Source organism: Mobula birostris, chromosome 10, assembly GCF_030028105.1.
Source record: "Mobula birostris isolate sMobBir1 chromosome 10, sMobBir1.hap1, whole genome shotgun sequence".
In the NCBI taxonomy this organism is placed as follows: domain Eukaryota; kingdom Metazoa; phylum Chordata; class Chondrichthyes; order Myliobatiformes; family Myliobatidae; genus Mobula; species Mobula birostris.
The window spans coordinates 42,282,112-42,298,205 of NC_092379.1; the positions used below are offsets into that span (position 1 = coordinate 42,282,112).

The 16,094-nt window shown below is 44.5% G+C and overlaps 1 protein-coding gene across 1 annotated transcript in view; it reads right to left on the minus strand.

Moving 5' to 3' along the window:
* Positions 1-16,094, minus strand: part of LOC140203627 (uncharacterized) — a 71,106-nt gene that overhangs the window by 43,761 nt on the left and 11,251 nt on the right. The window contains exons 2-3 of the mRNA XM_072269675.1: positions 11,069-11,225; positions 3,330-3,473 (exon numbers count right to left, since the gene is read on the minus strand). Of these exons, the coding sequence (XP_072125776.1) occupies positions 3,330-3,473; positions 11,069-11,225 (301 nt within the window). The remainder of the gene's footprint in view (positions 1-3,329; positions 3,474-11,068; positions 11,226-16,094) is intronic.

Genomic DNA, 16,094 nt, shown 5'->3' on the forward strand with positions numbered 1-16,094 from the left:
GCTTGCCCAACTAATAAGACAGAGCGAAATCGTAAAAGGTATCAAGGTGGCAGGGATTGAACAGAAAGTGGCGTTATTCGCAGATGATGTTTTGGTCTATCTGAGTGAACCAGAAAAATCATTTATAGGATTGTTTACACTGTTGGATAACTTTGGGAAAATATCAGGTTATAAAATAAATGTAAAGAAAATGCAGGTTATGTCCCTAAATTATACACCATCCAAAAAATTGCAGGATACATATGATCTTAAGTGGGAAGCTAAATCATTAAAATATTTAGGAATAACCCTGCCGAAGGATCTTTCAACACAGTCACAGGGAAATTATGGGCCATTAATCTCAGAGATAAAAGCAGATATGCATAGATGGAATCTTATCCCCTTTTTAAGTTTAAATTCAAGGATAAATACTATAAAAATGAATATTCTTCCTCGGTTATTGTATCTTTTCCGTACTTTACCGGTGGAGGTGGATAATAATCAATTCAGGGAATGGGACAAATGGATTTCCCGCTTCATTTGGCAAGGAAAGAAACCTAGAGTTCGATATAACACCTTACAGTTAGGGAAGGAAGGAGGAGGTATGGTTCTTCCTTGCCTGAGAAATTATTTTTATGATAACCCCTCTGTTATATTGGTGTAATAGGGAATATAAGGCTAGATGGAAGGAAATAGAATTTGGATTAGTTGACAGTTTTCCTCTTCAGGCCTCAATAGCTGACAAAGGATTGATGGCCCAGTTGGAAAAATTTAAAAACGCTTGGATAGATCTTACATTAAAAGTATGGCAGAAGGTGGTTAACTCACGTGGAATTAATAACATGTTAAAACTCTTTAGATGGTGTGCATATGATACCGAATTCCTTCCCAACAGAGGAGATAAAAGATTTGAGCTATGGATAAAGAAAGGTCTTACAACCTACCTCTCGTTTATAGATAAAAGAGTATTACAAAGTTTCCAAATCCTGCAGGACAAACATGGCCTAGAACATAATGACTTTTTTAGGTACCTTCAAGTACGAAACTATGTTAACCAGAGTTGTAGATATACAGACCTATCAACAGTAGAATTAGAATTTTTCAAGATTCTGAATTCGGCTTGCAGTTCAATACCTAGTAAATCAGTTTCTCGATTATATAATGCACTCTCCCATGCTAAAAATGTAAATACACTGTATATTAAAGAGAAGTGGGAGAAAGAAGCGGGGTTGGTACTTTCAGAGGAGGCTTGGGAGAAAATCTGCAGCTTTCAATGGTCCTCGACTAATTCTTTGACTTGGAGGGAACATTGTTGGAAAAACATTATAAGATACTTCAAGACCCCATATCAGGAAAAATATAAAGATACAAATGTGATGTGTTGGAGAAGGTGCGGCTCCAAGGAGGCAAATCATTTTCATATTTTTTGGGATTGCCCTAAATTAAGTCTATTTTGGGAAGGTATTCATAGAACATTAGTTAAGGTGCTTAGGTCCCAGATACCTCTGAACTTTGAGACGCTCTATTTGGGGCATGTATTGTTTCTTGAACAGAAGGAAGATATAAAGTTGCTGCAGGCCCTCTTAGCGGCAAGTAAGAAATCAATCACTAGAGAATGGCTAAATCCAATACCACCTACATTAGAAGATTGGTACGAAATTATCTTGGAAATATTTAAAATGGAAAAGTTGACTTACTCCCTGAGAACTCAAAAAGAAAAATTTTATCAAATCTGGAATAAGTGGATTGAATATATAACCCCAATGCGAGCAGACTTTAGATGACTCTCCTAATGATTTATACTGCTCTTCTCATCAACACAGTAATATTGCTAACGTAAGCACCCCTAGTCTAAATGTTTGTTTTTTTTTTTGCTTTCTTTTGGAAAATAGAGAATTAACACAAGTAAAGGGAAAGATTTGGGAAAGGGATAAAAAAATGAAAAAATTAAGTAAATAAGTACATAGGGATTGGATAATTATGTCTGCGGGCAGGAGCAAGCATGAACAAATTAGGATATAAACACCTACAATGGTTGATATATAGGCTTATATACAACATTTTGGACCAGTGGAAATGGTCCAGAGGGGTTATATGGAAACTATTATTACCATTTTTCTTAACAACTAATTCCATTACTTAGCCTAATAGGTTAGATTTACCACAGTACATAATTATCTATTTAAATGTTTATTTTCCTTTTATATCATCTCAATGTGTACTTAAGAATGTATAAATAATTGTAGTTTTATACATATAAAAAATGGAAAAGGTTATATGTGTGAAAAAAGTACATGATATTTGTGAATTCCTTATCCAAATAAAAATAAAATTTAAAAAAAAAAGAAACCTATTGAATGTTGAAAGGCATAGGCAGATTAGATGTGAAGAGGGTGTTTCCTATGGTGGGGGATTCCAGCACCAGAGGGCACAGCCTTAGAATAGAAGGACGTTCATTTAGAATGGAGATGAAGAGAATTTCTTTATCCAGAGGGTTGTGAATCTGTGGAATTAACTGTGCAGATGGAGGGCTGTGGAGGCCAGGTCATTGGGTATACTGAAGGCAGAGGTGACAGATTGTTCATTACTCAGGGTGTGAAAGGTTACCGGGAGAAGGCAGGAGATTAGGGTTGAGAGGGAAAGTGGATCAGCCATGATGAAATGGTGACAGACTCGGTGAGCTGAACGGCCCATTCTGCTCCTATCTCATATGGTCTTATACAATAGAACTGACGAAAAACAACACACAGACACGGCCAAATAACCCGTACAAAAGAAGACAAACTGCACAAATACATAAAGACAGACAGAAGCATTGAGGACATGAGTTGTAGAGCCCTTGAAAGTTAGTCCATAGGTTGTGGAACCAGTTTAGTGTTGAACTGAGTGAAGTTATCCACACTGGTTCAGGAGCCTGATGGTTGTAGGGTGATAACTGTTCCAGAAACTTACGGTGACAGATCTATGGCTCTTGTGCCTTCTTCCTGATGAGAAGAGAGCATGGTCTGGATGGTGGGTATCCCTGATGATAGTTGCTGCTTTCTTATGGCAGCGCTCATTGTAGACATGCTCAATGGTGGGAAGGGCTTTTCCTGACCTTGTCTTGTAAACTTTGCGAACTAGACTCGTTAGGAGATGCTTCTGTAACCACACCAACCTCCCACTCCCCGCCCCCACAGACAGAGTAGTCAGCTTTTGGCTGGGGTTGGGAACGTAACAGCAAGATCCCACCCGAGTCGATTACTTCCATACAACAGTGAATTAGGCAAGAATTAACCTCTTATAAAAGTAGGATCGTACTTTCAGAGAATTAACTGTATGTCTTCAAGATAAGTCAATGTGTCACTTACTAAATTCTTTTCGGTCGGTTCGGAATACTTTTTAGTGGCAAAGCAGACCAGACCCTCATTGTAGAGGTATATCCGCAGAGGGTCACAGGAAGTAACCAAGACGTAGAGCCTGAGGTTGAACTTGAAACCATCCAAAGTGAAGGGCTGCACAAGTAGAGGAAGAGTTAACACACTGTGAGGTTCAAAGGTTTCACTTATTATCAAAGTATGTATGCAGTGTACAACTCTGAGATTCATCTTCTCCAGATAGCCACGAAACAAAGGAAAAAACATGGAGGTCATTGAAAGAGAAACATCAAACACATGCACCCACCCCCCCATAGAAAAAAGAACAGCAACACAATCATCAACCCCCACAAATCCCCCACCCCCTGCACAAAACACAGAACATCAACCCCCAAATCCCCCCACCCTCTGCCCACTCAAATAAAAAACAGGAAAGAATGGGGAAAAACCCAGAATATAAAATCCATTGTCAAAAGAGAAAGAGACACTGTAGAGGCCTACCCTCTGGCCACCTGAGCCACCACACAGCGATAGGCTGCCACAGGCTCCTTCCCTGGAGGCAGAGGGATCCCATCAGTGATCAGAACGCAGGCATCCGGTTGCCATCCGCATTGGTAACTAATTTTTGAAATGTGTGTCTGCATTCCAGATGAAGGGTCTTGGGCTGAAATGTCGACTCTTTTTTCCTTTGCATAGATGCTGCCTGACCTGCTAACTTCCCCCAGCATTTTGGACCTGCAGAAACTCTTGTGTCTACCTGCATCTGGTTCTTTCCTTCAGACTTACCCCTACTCCAGCCCTCGACGCAGAAACCCTCAAAATTCCCTCTGATCAATCCCACTCAGACCACCAAATAGTCAACGAGACTTGGAAGAGCAAATCTGCAGAGAGATAGCAGGCAACTGCAGGAAACATAAAGTTGTGGTGGTAGAGGATTTTAATTTTCCATATATTGATTGGGACTCCCATACTGTTAGGGGTCTAGATGGTTTAGAGTTTGTAAAATGTGTTCAGGAAAGTTTTCTAAATCAATATATAGAGGGGCCAACTAGAGGGGATGCAATATTGGATCTCCTGTTAGGAAATGAGTTAGGACAAGTGACAGAAGTCTGTGTAGGGGAGCACTTTGGTTCCAGTGATCATAACACCATTAGTTTCAATTTGATCATGGACAAGGATAGATCTGGTCCTAGGGTTGAGGTTCTGAACTGGAAGAAGGCCAAATTTGAAGAAATGAGAAAGGATCTGAAAAGCACGGACTGGGACAGGTTGTTCTCTGGTAAAGATGTGATCGGTAGGTGGGAAGCCTTCAAAGGAGAAATTTTGAGTGTGCAGAATTTGTATGTTCCTGTCAGGATTAAAGGGAAAGTGAATAGGAATAAGGAACCTTGGTTCTCAAGGGATATTGCAACTCTGATAAAGAAGAAGAGGGAGTTGTATGAAATGTATAGGAAACAGGGAGTAAATCAGGTGCTTGAGGAGTATAAGAAGTGCAAGAAAATACTTAAGAAAGTAATCAGGAGGGCTAAAAGAAGACATGAGGTTGCCTTGGCAGTCAAAGTGAAGGATAATCCAAAGAGCTTTTACAGGTATATTAAGAGCAAAAGGATTGTAAGGGATAAAATTGGTCCTCTTGAAGATCAGCGTGGTCGGCTACGTGCGGAGCCAAAGGAAATGGGGGAGATCTTAAATAGGTTTTTTGCATCTGTATTTACTAAGGAAACTCGCATAAAGTCTATGGAATTAAGGGAATCAAGTAGTGAGATCATGGAAACTGTACAGATTGAAAGTAAGGAGGTGCTTGTTGTCTTGAGGAAAATTGAAGTGGATAAATCCCCGGGACCTGACAGGGTGTTCCCTCGGACCTTGAAGGAGACTAGTGTTGAAATTGCGGGGGCCCTGGCAGAAATATTTAAAATGTCGCTGTCTACGGGTGAGGTGCCGGAGAATTGGAGAGTGGCTCATGTTGTTCCGTTGTTTAAAAAAGGATCGAAAAGTAATCCAGGAAATTATCGGCCGGTAAGTTTAACGTAGGTAGTAGGTAAGTTATTGGAGGGAGTACTAAGAGACAGAATCTACAAGCATTTGGATAGACAAGGACTTATTAGGGAGAGTCAACATGGCTTTGTGTATGGTAGGTCATGTTTGACCAATCTGTTGGAGTTTTTCGAGGAGGTTACCAGGAGAGTGGATGAAGGGAAACATAGAAACATAGAAAATAGGTACAGGAGTAGGCCATTCGGCCCTTCGAGCCTGCACCGCCATTTATTATGATCATGGCTGATCATCCAACTCAGAACCCCGCCCCAGCCTTCCCTCCATACCCCCTGATCCCCGTAGCCACAAGGGCCATATCTAACTCCCTCTTAAATATAGCCAATGTACTGGCCTCAACTGCTTCCTGTGGCAGAGAATTCCACAGATTCACCACTCTCTGTGTGAAGAAGTTTTTCCTAATCTCGGTCCTAAAAGGCTTCCCCTTTATCCTCAAACTGTGACCCCTTGTTCTGGACTTCCCCAACATCGGGAACAATCTTCCTGCATCTAGCCTGTCCAATCCCTTTAGGATTTTATACGTTTCAATCAGATCCCCCCTCAATCTTCTAAATTCCAACGAGTATAAGCCCAGTTCATGCAGTCTTTCTTCATATGAAAGTCCTGCCATCCCAGGAATCAATCTGGTGAACCTTCTTTGTACTCCCTCTATGGCAAGGATGTCTTTCCTCAGATTAGGGGACCAAAACTGCACACAATACTCCAGGTGTGGTCTCACCAAGGCCTTGTACAACTGCAGTAGTACCTCCCTGCTCCTGTACTCGAATCCTCTAGCTATAAATGCCAGCATACCATTCGCCTTTTTCACCGCCTGCTGTACTTGCATGCCCTCTTTCAATGACTGGTGTATAATGACACCCAGGTCTCGTTGCACCTCCCCTTTTCCTAATCGGCCACCACTCAGATAATAATCTGTTTTCCTATTTTTGCCACCAAAGTGGATAACTTCACATTTATCCACACTAAATTGCATCTGCCATGAATTTGCCCACTCACCCAACCTATCCAAGTCACCCTGCATTCTCTTAGCATCCTCCTCACAGCTAACACTGCCACCCAGCTTCGTGTCATCCGCAAACTTGGAGATGCTGCATTTAATTCCCTCATCCAAGTCATTAATATATATTGTAAACAACTGGGGTCCCAGCACTGAGCCTTGCGGTACCCCACTAGTCACCGCCTGCCATTCTGAAAAGGTCCCGTTTATTCCCACTCTTTGCTTCCTGTCTGCTAACCAATTCTCCATCCACATCAATACCTTACCCCCAATACCGTGTGCTTTAAGTTTGCACACTAATCTCCTGTGTGGGACCTTGTCAAAAGCATTTTGAAAATCCAAATATACCACATCCACTGGTTCTCCCCTATCCACTCTACTAGTTACATCCTCAAAAAATTCTATGAGATTCGTCAGACATGATTTTCCTTTCACAAATCCATGCTGACTTTGTCCGATGATTTCACCGCTTTCCAAATGTGCTGTTATCACATCTTTGATAACTGACTCCAGCAGTTTCCCCACCACCGACGTTAGGCTAACCAGTTTATAATTCCCCGGTTTCTCTCTCCCTCCTTTTTTAAAAAGTGGGGTTACATTAGCCACCCTCCAATCCTCAGGAACTAGTCCAGAATCTAACGAGTTTTGAAACATTATCACTAATGCATCCACTATTTCTTGGGCTACTTCCTGAAGCACTCTGGGATGCAGACCATCTGGCCCTGGGGATTTATCTGCCTTCAATCCCTTCAATTTACCTAACACCACTTCCCTACTAACAAGCATTTCGCTCAGTTCCTCCATCTCACTGGACCCTCTGTCCCCTACTATTTCTGGAAGATTATTTATGTCCTCTTTAGTGAAGACAGAACCAAAGTAATTATTCAATTGGTCTGCCATGTCCTTGCTCCCCATAATCAATTCACCTGTTTCTGTCTGTAGGGGACCTACATTTGTCTTTACCAGTCTTTTCCTTTTAACATACCTATAAAAGCTTTTACAGTCAGTTTTTATGTTCCCTGCCAGCTTTCTCTCATAATCTTTTTTCCCCTTCCTAATTAAGCCCTTTGTCCTCCTCTGCTGAACTCTGAATTTCTCCCAGTCCTCAGGTGAGCCATTTTTTCTGGCTAATTTGTATGCTTCTTCTTTGGAATTGATACTATCCCTAATTTCTCTTGTCAGCCACGGGTGCACTACCTTCCTTGATTTATTCTTTTGCCAAACTGGGATGAACAATTGTTGTAGTTCATCCATGCAACCTTTAAATGCTTGCCATTGCATATCCACCGTCAATCCTTTAAGTGCACTTAAGGCAGTGGATATTGGCTACATGGAGTTCAGTAAGGCCTTTGACAAGGTCCCGCATGGGAGGTTAGTTAGGAAAATTCAGTCACTAGGTATACATGGAGAGGTGGTAAATTAGATTAGACATTGGCTCAATGGAAGAAGCCAAAGAGTGGTAGTAGAGAATTGCTTCTCCGAGTGGAGGCCTGTGACTAGTGGTGTGCCACAGGGATCAGTGCTGGGTCCATTGTTATTTGCCATCTTTATCAAAGATCTGGATGATAATGTGGTAAATTGGATCAGCAAATTTGCTGATGATACAAAGACTGGAGGTGTAGTAGACAGTGAGGAAGGTTTTCAGAGCCTGCAAAGGGACTTGGACCAGCTGGAAAAATGGGCTGAGAAATGGCAGAGTGAGTTTAATACAGACAAGTGTGAGGTATTGCACGTTGGAAGGACAAACCAACGTAGAACATACAGGGTTAATGGTAAGGCACTGAGGAGTGCAGTGGAACAGAGGGATCTGGGAATACAGATACAAAATTCCCTAAAAGTGGCGTCACAGGTAGATAGAGTCGTAAAGAGAGCTTTTGGTACATTGGCCTTTATTAATCAAAGCATTGAGTATAAGAGCTGAAATGTTATGATGAGGTTGTATAAGGCATTGGTGAGGCCGAATCTGGAGTGTTGTGTTCAGTTTTGATCACCAAATTACAGGAAGGATATAAATAAGGTTCAAAGAGTGCAGAGAAGGTTTACAAGGATGTTGCCAGGACTTGAGAAACTCAGTTACAGAGCAAGATTGAATAGGTTAGGACTTTATTCCCTGGAGCGTAGAAGAATGAAGGGAGATTTGACGGAGGTATATAAAATTATGATGGGTATAGATAAAGTGAATGCAAGCAGGCTTTTTCCACTGAGGCAAGGGGAGAAAGAAACCAGAGGACATGGGTTAAAGGTGAGGGGGGAAAAGTTTCAAGGGAACATTAGGGGGGGCTTCTTCACACAGAGAGTGGTGGGAGTATGGAATGTGCTGCCAGATGAGCTGGTAAATGCGGGTTCTTTTTTAACATTTAAGAATAAATTGGACAGATACGTGGATGGGAGGTGTATGGAGGGATATGGTCCGTGTGCAGGTCAGTGGGACTAGGCAGAAAATGGTTCGGCACAGCCAAGAAGGGCCAAAAGGCCTGTTTCTGTGCTGTAGTTTTCTATGGTTTTCCAATGCATAATCAGTTTAGCATGTGAAGTTGGCTCAACAATCAGAAAAGGGATTTGCTAATGGAAATTCCTGCCCACCCTATCCCTCAAGTCCTTATTCCATTCGTGAATTATGTCCCCCACTATCCCACTCAACCCACACATCTTCAAATCCCCCGATTTCCTTCTTACCCAAATTTCCACCATTCCCACCAGCCTATCATTCACAGTGACCGAATGCTGTGGATACCCGGTCCAAACACAAAATTACCACCAGGGCAGTAATAAAATTTCCATTATCTTGGTTGAGTAACGGGGTGGGATAGGTCTCCACCAAAGGAGATGTAAGGTCTGCAGGTCACCCTTGGGCAAGGTGTATCACCTGCTTAGCTCCTGGATCAGGGTCACGTGAAGCCGTGGAAGCAGGGGGTGGATGGTCGTATGAGCAGCCGGTGCAGTTCACAAGTCCTGGTTATGCGATCGCTGGTGTCAGGCAGACAATCTCTGAAGAGTATTGATAATGGCTGGGGGTCACCCACCCCTACCCAGAACAGGGCGATGGCAAACCACTTCGGTGGAAAAATTGGCCAAGAACTATCATGGTCACGGAAGGACTGCAATGTTCCGACAAGAACTGTCCTTCGTTATTCAAATAACAAGCCACGGGTAACAAAGGACATTAAGGACATCCTGAACGCTAAAAAGAGGGTGTTTAGAGATGGATATAGTGAGGAGCTCAGGGCAATACAGAGGGACCTGAAAGCCAGGATCAGGGAGGCTAAAGACAGGTATAGGAGGAAGCTTGAGTGGAAGCTCCAGCAGAACAACATGAGAGAGGTCTGGAGTGGGATGAGGACCATCACTGGGTTCCGGCAAACTAGCAACAGAGGAGCTGAAGGCAGTGTGGACAGGGCCAATGAACTTAACCTGTTCTTTAACAGATTTGACATTGTGGCCCCTGCCCATCCTCCACATGAGTCACTTGTTGTCGGCCCGCAACCAACACATATTCCACTCTCCCCTCCTACCCCTCCTCACAGCCGCCCACTCTGCTCTCATGACGATACCCTTTCCCCACACGAAACCACCACAGTGGGCTTCACAGCTGCACAGGTGAGAAGACAGCTGAAACGTCTCAACCCAAGCAAGGCTGCAGGACCGGATGGTGTCAGTACCAGGGTGCTCAAAGCCTGTGCCCCTCAGCTATATGGAGTACTTCGCCACGTCTTCAACCTGAGCCTGAGGCTCCGGAGGGTTCCTGTGCTGTGGAAGACATCCTGCCTCGTCCCTGTGCTGAAGACGTCGCACCCCAGCGGCCTCAATGACTACAGACCGGTGGCATTGACCTCCCACATCATGAAGACCCTGGAGAGACTTGTTCTGGAGCTGCTCCGGCCTATGGTCAGGCCACACTTAGATCCCCTCCAGTTCGCCTACCAGCCCCGACTAGGAGATGAGGATGCCATCGTCTACCTGCTGAACCATGTCTACGCCCACCTGGACAAGCCAGCGAGCACTGTGAGGGTCATGCTTTTTGACTTCTCCAGTGCGTTCAACACCATCCGCCCTGCTCTGCTGGGGGAGAAGCTGACAGCGATGCAGGTGGATGCTTTCCTGGTGTCATGGATTCTTGCCTACCTGACTGGCAGACCACAGTACGTGTGCTTGCAACACTGTGTGTCCGACAGAGTGATCAGCAGCACTGGGGCTCCACAGAGGACTGTCTTGTCTCCCTTTCTCTTCACCATTTACACCTTGGACTTCAACTACTGCACAGAGTCTTGTCATCTTCAAAAGTTTTCTGATGACTCTGCCATAGTTGGATGCATCAGCAAGGGAGATGAGGCTGAGTACAGGGCTACAGTAGGAAACTGTGTCACATGGTGTGAGCAGAATTACCTGCAGCTTACTGTGAAAAAGATTAAGGAGCTGGTGGTAGACCTGAGGAGAGCTGAGCTCGATTGGTGAGACCAGGTGAGGAGAAAGGTGGGTGGGGACGGGGCAGGAGATGAAGTAAGAAGCTGGGAGGTGATAGGTGGAAGAAGCAAGGGGCTGAAGAAGGAGGAATCTGATAGGAGGGGACAGTGGACTGTGGGAGAAAGGGAAGGAGGAGGAGAAGAGAAGGGGCAAGAGGGAAACCAGAATGCAGATAAAGAGTTAACGTTCTAGGCAGAGAGTCATGAGTGCAGTAAAGTACCTTCGGAATGTAGATCTGGCAGATCACGTCCTTCCCGGACTGCGTATCTCTGATGTCCTGGGTCAAAAAGATGTCACGCCAGTCATATTCAGGATTTGGCTTGCAGATGAAGGTCTCGGGTTTCCCGGCTTTATAGTAGGCCGCAAAATCAAGATATCTGCAGCGAGAAGCACTCATTAGTACTGAGAGAAGAAGGTCATAAGGTCTTTAAGTTCAAGGTTGAGCTCAAGTTTAATTCTCATCTGGCCGTACACATGTATGCTGCTAGATGAAACAGCATTTCTCTGGGGCCAAAGTTGCAAAGCACAAGCACACAAAGACACACATAGTACATACAGTTATGATAGGACATACAGTCACCAAAAATTATAGCACAGGCCTGAAGTTTGATGGTGTGCTTGGGATGTTTACCTGGAGGCAGGAATAAGCATGCAGCAGTTCCTCAACTTGCCCCGGTTCAGCAGGCGAGGGCAAATGAGCTTGTCTCGTGCTGGGTCCGCCGCAAGCAATCAAGCTTGTATTCCATGGAGTGGACACTAGAGGACAGCACCGACAGGAGCAACCAGCCACCCCAGACCAGCACGGATTCCAGCACGCCCGCTGCACCCCTGTTCTCTTCCACACTACTCAACTCCAGCCATCACTACTGTCTACTGTGGTTTACGTTTCTGTAAACCCTCCATCAACCAGATTTGCTGATTTCACTGTTAAAAGTTCAGATTCATAGATACGTCACAGGTACGTCAAAACATACAGTGAAATGTGTCATTTGCATTGGCAAAACAAAGGATCAGCAGGGACAAATATCAACACACATTCTGGCAAAAATGGGTGAGATTTGACAGGTTAAACTCTCCTTTAAGATCATCTTTAAACAAACCAGCTTTGGGGCATAAAACAATGATAAACATCATGCCAACTCTATGCGTTGATTATACAACCTTATTTTTTTACAGACCACAATTCAGATCAGATCAGGTTCATTTACTTATCGGAGGTGCACTGAAACAGACAGTGAAACATGCCACTTGTGTTAACAGACAACACAACCAAAGTGTGCTGGGGGGCAGCACATTCCGGTGACAACGTAGCATGCCCACGATGTTCAGCAGAGCAACACAAGCAACAAAACATGGCAAATTTGGAGTATTCTGTGCAGTTTCGGTCACCTACAAACGTACAGGAAAGTCGTAAGTACGGTTGAAACAATACGGAGAAAATTTACAAGGATGCTGCCGGGTCTGGGAGATAGATTGGAGGAGTTACAAGGAACGGCTCAGTAGGTCAGGAATTTATTCCTTGGAATGCGGAAGAATGAGAGGTACACAAAATTATGAGGGGTAGAGATAGGGTAAAAGCAAGCAGGCTTTTTCTACTGAGGTTAGGAGGGAGTGCAACCAGAGGTCACAGGTTAAAGGTGAAAGCTGAAAAGTTTAACAGGAACCTGAAGGGAAGCTTCTTCACCCAGAGGGTGGTGAGAGTGTGGAACGAGCTGCCAGCGCAAGTGGTGCCTGCAAGCTCGATTTCAATGTTTAAGAGAAGTTTGGATAGGTACATGGATGGTAGGAAGTATGAAGAGCTGTTGTCCCGGTGCAGCCAATGGGACTAGGCTGTTTAAATGGTTCAGCATGGACTAGATGGGCCAAAGAGCCTGTTTCTGTGCTGTACTTTTCTATGACTCTGTAAAGCTCCTTTCTCACTCTGCCACTCACCCATCCACTCATACATTCAGACAGGCCTCCAGTCCTTAGCCCCGAAACCTTATGTTTCTATCCTGCACCCCAGACAAAACAACCCTCTAGAAATCGTGGACGCATTGGTAATTATTTTCCAATGTTCTATAGATTCAGGATCAGTTCCTGAGGACTGGAGGGTAGCTAATGTTATCCCACTTTTTAAGAAAGGAGGGAGAGAGAAAACAGGGAATTATAGACCAGTTAGCCTGACATCAGTGCTGGGGAAGATGCTGGAGTCAATTATAACGGATGAAATAGTGGCACATTTGGATAGCAGAAACAGGATCAGTCCAAGACAGCATGGATTTATGAAGGGGAAATCATGCTTGACTATTCTTCTGGAATTTTTTGAGGATGTAACTATGAAAATGGACAAGGGAGAGCCAGTGGATGTAGTGTACCTGTACTTACAGAAAGCCTTTGATAAGGTCCCACATAGGAGATTAGTGGGCAAAATTAGAGCACCTGGTATTGGGGGTAGGGAACTGACAGGGATAGAAGATTGGCTGGCAGACAGGAAACAAAGGGTAGGGATTAATGGGTCCCTTTCAGAATGGCAGGCGGTGACTAGTGGAGTACTGCAAGGCTCGGTGCTGGGATCGCAGCTATTTACAATATACATTAATGATTTAGATGAAGGGATTAAAAGTAATGTTAGCAAATTTGCAGATGACACGAAGCTGGGTGGCAGTGTGAAATGTGTGTAGGATGTTGAGATAATGCAGGATGGACAGGTTGGTTGAGCAGGCAGATGCAGTTTAATGTGGATAAATGTGAGGTTGTCCACTTTGGTGGCAAGAACAGGAAGGCAGATTTCTATTTGAATGGTGTCAAGTTAGGAAAAGGGGAAGTATAACAAGATCTAGGTGTCCTTGTTCATTAGTCACTGAAAGTAAGCATGCAGTGAAGAAAGCTAATGGCATGTTGGCCTTCATAACAAGGGGAGTTGAGTATAGGAGCAAAGAAGTCCTTCTGCAGTTGTACAGGGCCCTGGTGAGACCACACCTGGAGTACTGTGGACAGTTTTGGTCTCCAAATTTGAGGAAGTACATCCTTGCTATTGAGGGAATGCAGCGGAGGTTCACGAGGTTAATTCCTGGGATGCTGGGACTGTGATATGTTGAAAGATTGGAGCGACTGGGCTTGTATACACTGGAATTTAGAAGGACAGGGGATCTGATTGAAACATTTCAGATTATTAAGGGATTGGACACGCTAGAGGCAGGAAACATGTTTCCGATGTTGGGGCAGTTCAGAATCAGGGGCCACAATTTGAGAATAAGGGGTAGGCCATTTAGAACGGAGTTGACGAAAAACTTTTTCACCCAGAGAGTTGTGGATCTGTGGACTGCTCTGCCTCAGAAGGCAGTGGAGGCCAATTCTCTGGATGCTTTCAAGAAAGAGTTAGATAGAGCTCTTAATGATAGCGGAGTCAAGGGATATGGGGAGAAGGCAGGAACGGGGTACTGATTGTGGATGATCAGCCATGATCACAGTGAATGGCGGTGCTGGCTCGAAGGGCCGAATAGCCTACTCCTGCACCTATTGTCCATTGTCTATAACCCAAACTTGTCCAACCTTTATAAACTTTCCTCATCCTCCAGATAAAATAACCCAATTGCAGAGGAGAAGATGATGGCACGACACAGCGCGCTGCGGCCACTCCGGTGATGAATATCTGTTATCTGTCAAGTGGGGCGCCGTGCACAATTCTGATTTGATGGAGGCAGACGTGAGAGCACGGAGGAACATCTGGTGAAACTTCTGAAATGCCCGTTTCGCTGCCTCTGCTACTGTGTGATCTGAAATCTCCGGAGGGGTAGGCCCCAAATCCTCGGCATTGCTCGTTGCTTGGCGGCCGGGGCGGGGTCGAAGCACTCAGCAGAGATGGTGCTCGGTGTCGGAGGGCTGGTCAGAGGCTCAAAGTTTTCGGACGGACTCAGAGTCGGCTGTGGTCGGGTGCTTCCAGGATGCTGCATCGGCAAGTTTGCAACACTGGAGGCTCATGGTAGGGAGAGTCTCTCCCTTCTACTGTCTGCGTGAGATGTTGGGGCTATTGGGACTTTGAGACTTTTTTTTAAACCATGCCCATGGTCTGCTCTTTATCAAATTACGGTATTCCTTTGCACTATTGTAGCTATGTGTTATAATTATGTGGTTTGTGTCCCTTTTAGTCTTGGTCTGTCCTGTGTTTCTGTGATATTATGCTGGAGGCACATTGAATCATTTCTTAATGCATGCATTTCTAAATGACAATAAACATGGACTCAGTGTCCTCATAATCTAATCTCTTAATCTAATCTTGTCCAATGTTTATAAACTTCCATCGGCTTCCTGCACTCCCAAGAAAAAAATCCCAATCTTGTCCAACCTCAATGTAGAGACAAAGGAGATTTATACTCTCTCAGTCAGGCAGCATCCTGGCCAACCTTTTCTGCATCCTCTCTCAAGTGAGTCTCAGACCAAAGGGCACAGCCTCAAAATAGAGAGACGTCCATTTTCAACGGATACGAGAAAGAATTTCTCAGCTAGTCTTGTAGAGATTCCCATTCTGTGGTCGACGGATCCCTTGGTTAACGGTAGGGTTCAATGGCATAAAACAGGTTGGTAACTCCCGAGCTACCGCTAGAGTGGTGAATCAGCGGAGTTTGTTGCCACAGACAGCTGTGGAGGCCAAGTCCCTGTCTATGGTCTAGTTACCCGTCCTCAAAATCCAACCAAGTGTCCCCACGCCTGTGTAACTCGATGAGCCAAATGGCCTAATTCTGCACCTGTGTCTTATGGTCCTGCAGTCTTAGCCTCCGTATCCTTCCTGCAATAGGGTGACCAGACTGCAACAATACTCCAAATGGAGGCTGACTGAAGCTTTATACAGCTGTGAAATGTTGTCTTTACTCGGGTACTGAGTGTACAACCAAGAAGGCAAAGACTTCTGTACACCCTCTTGACCACCCTACCTATCTGCATGGCCATTTGCAGGGAGTTATGAACTTGGACCCTTAGCTTTCCTTTCTACATCAAAGATCCATTCCCTCCGTACCTTGTTCAGCTCTCCTTCACTCACTGCTTTTAGTCAGGAGACATGGCTGAATTATATTTGCTGCTGATTGCAGAGACTTATTTTAAATTAACTCTCTTTTGTTGCTGTCAATTTAACTGGAGGCCACAAGTCCCACCGGGCCATCTCTTTGCCCAACAAGTCCCACCACGCCATCTCTTTGCCTAACAAGTCCCACCGCGCCATCTCTTTGCCTAACAAGTCCCACCGGGCCATCTCTTTGCCCAACAAG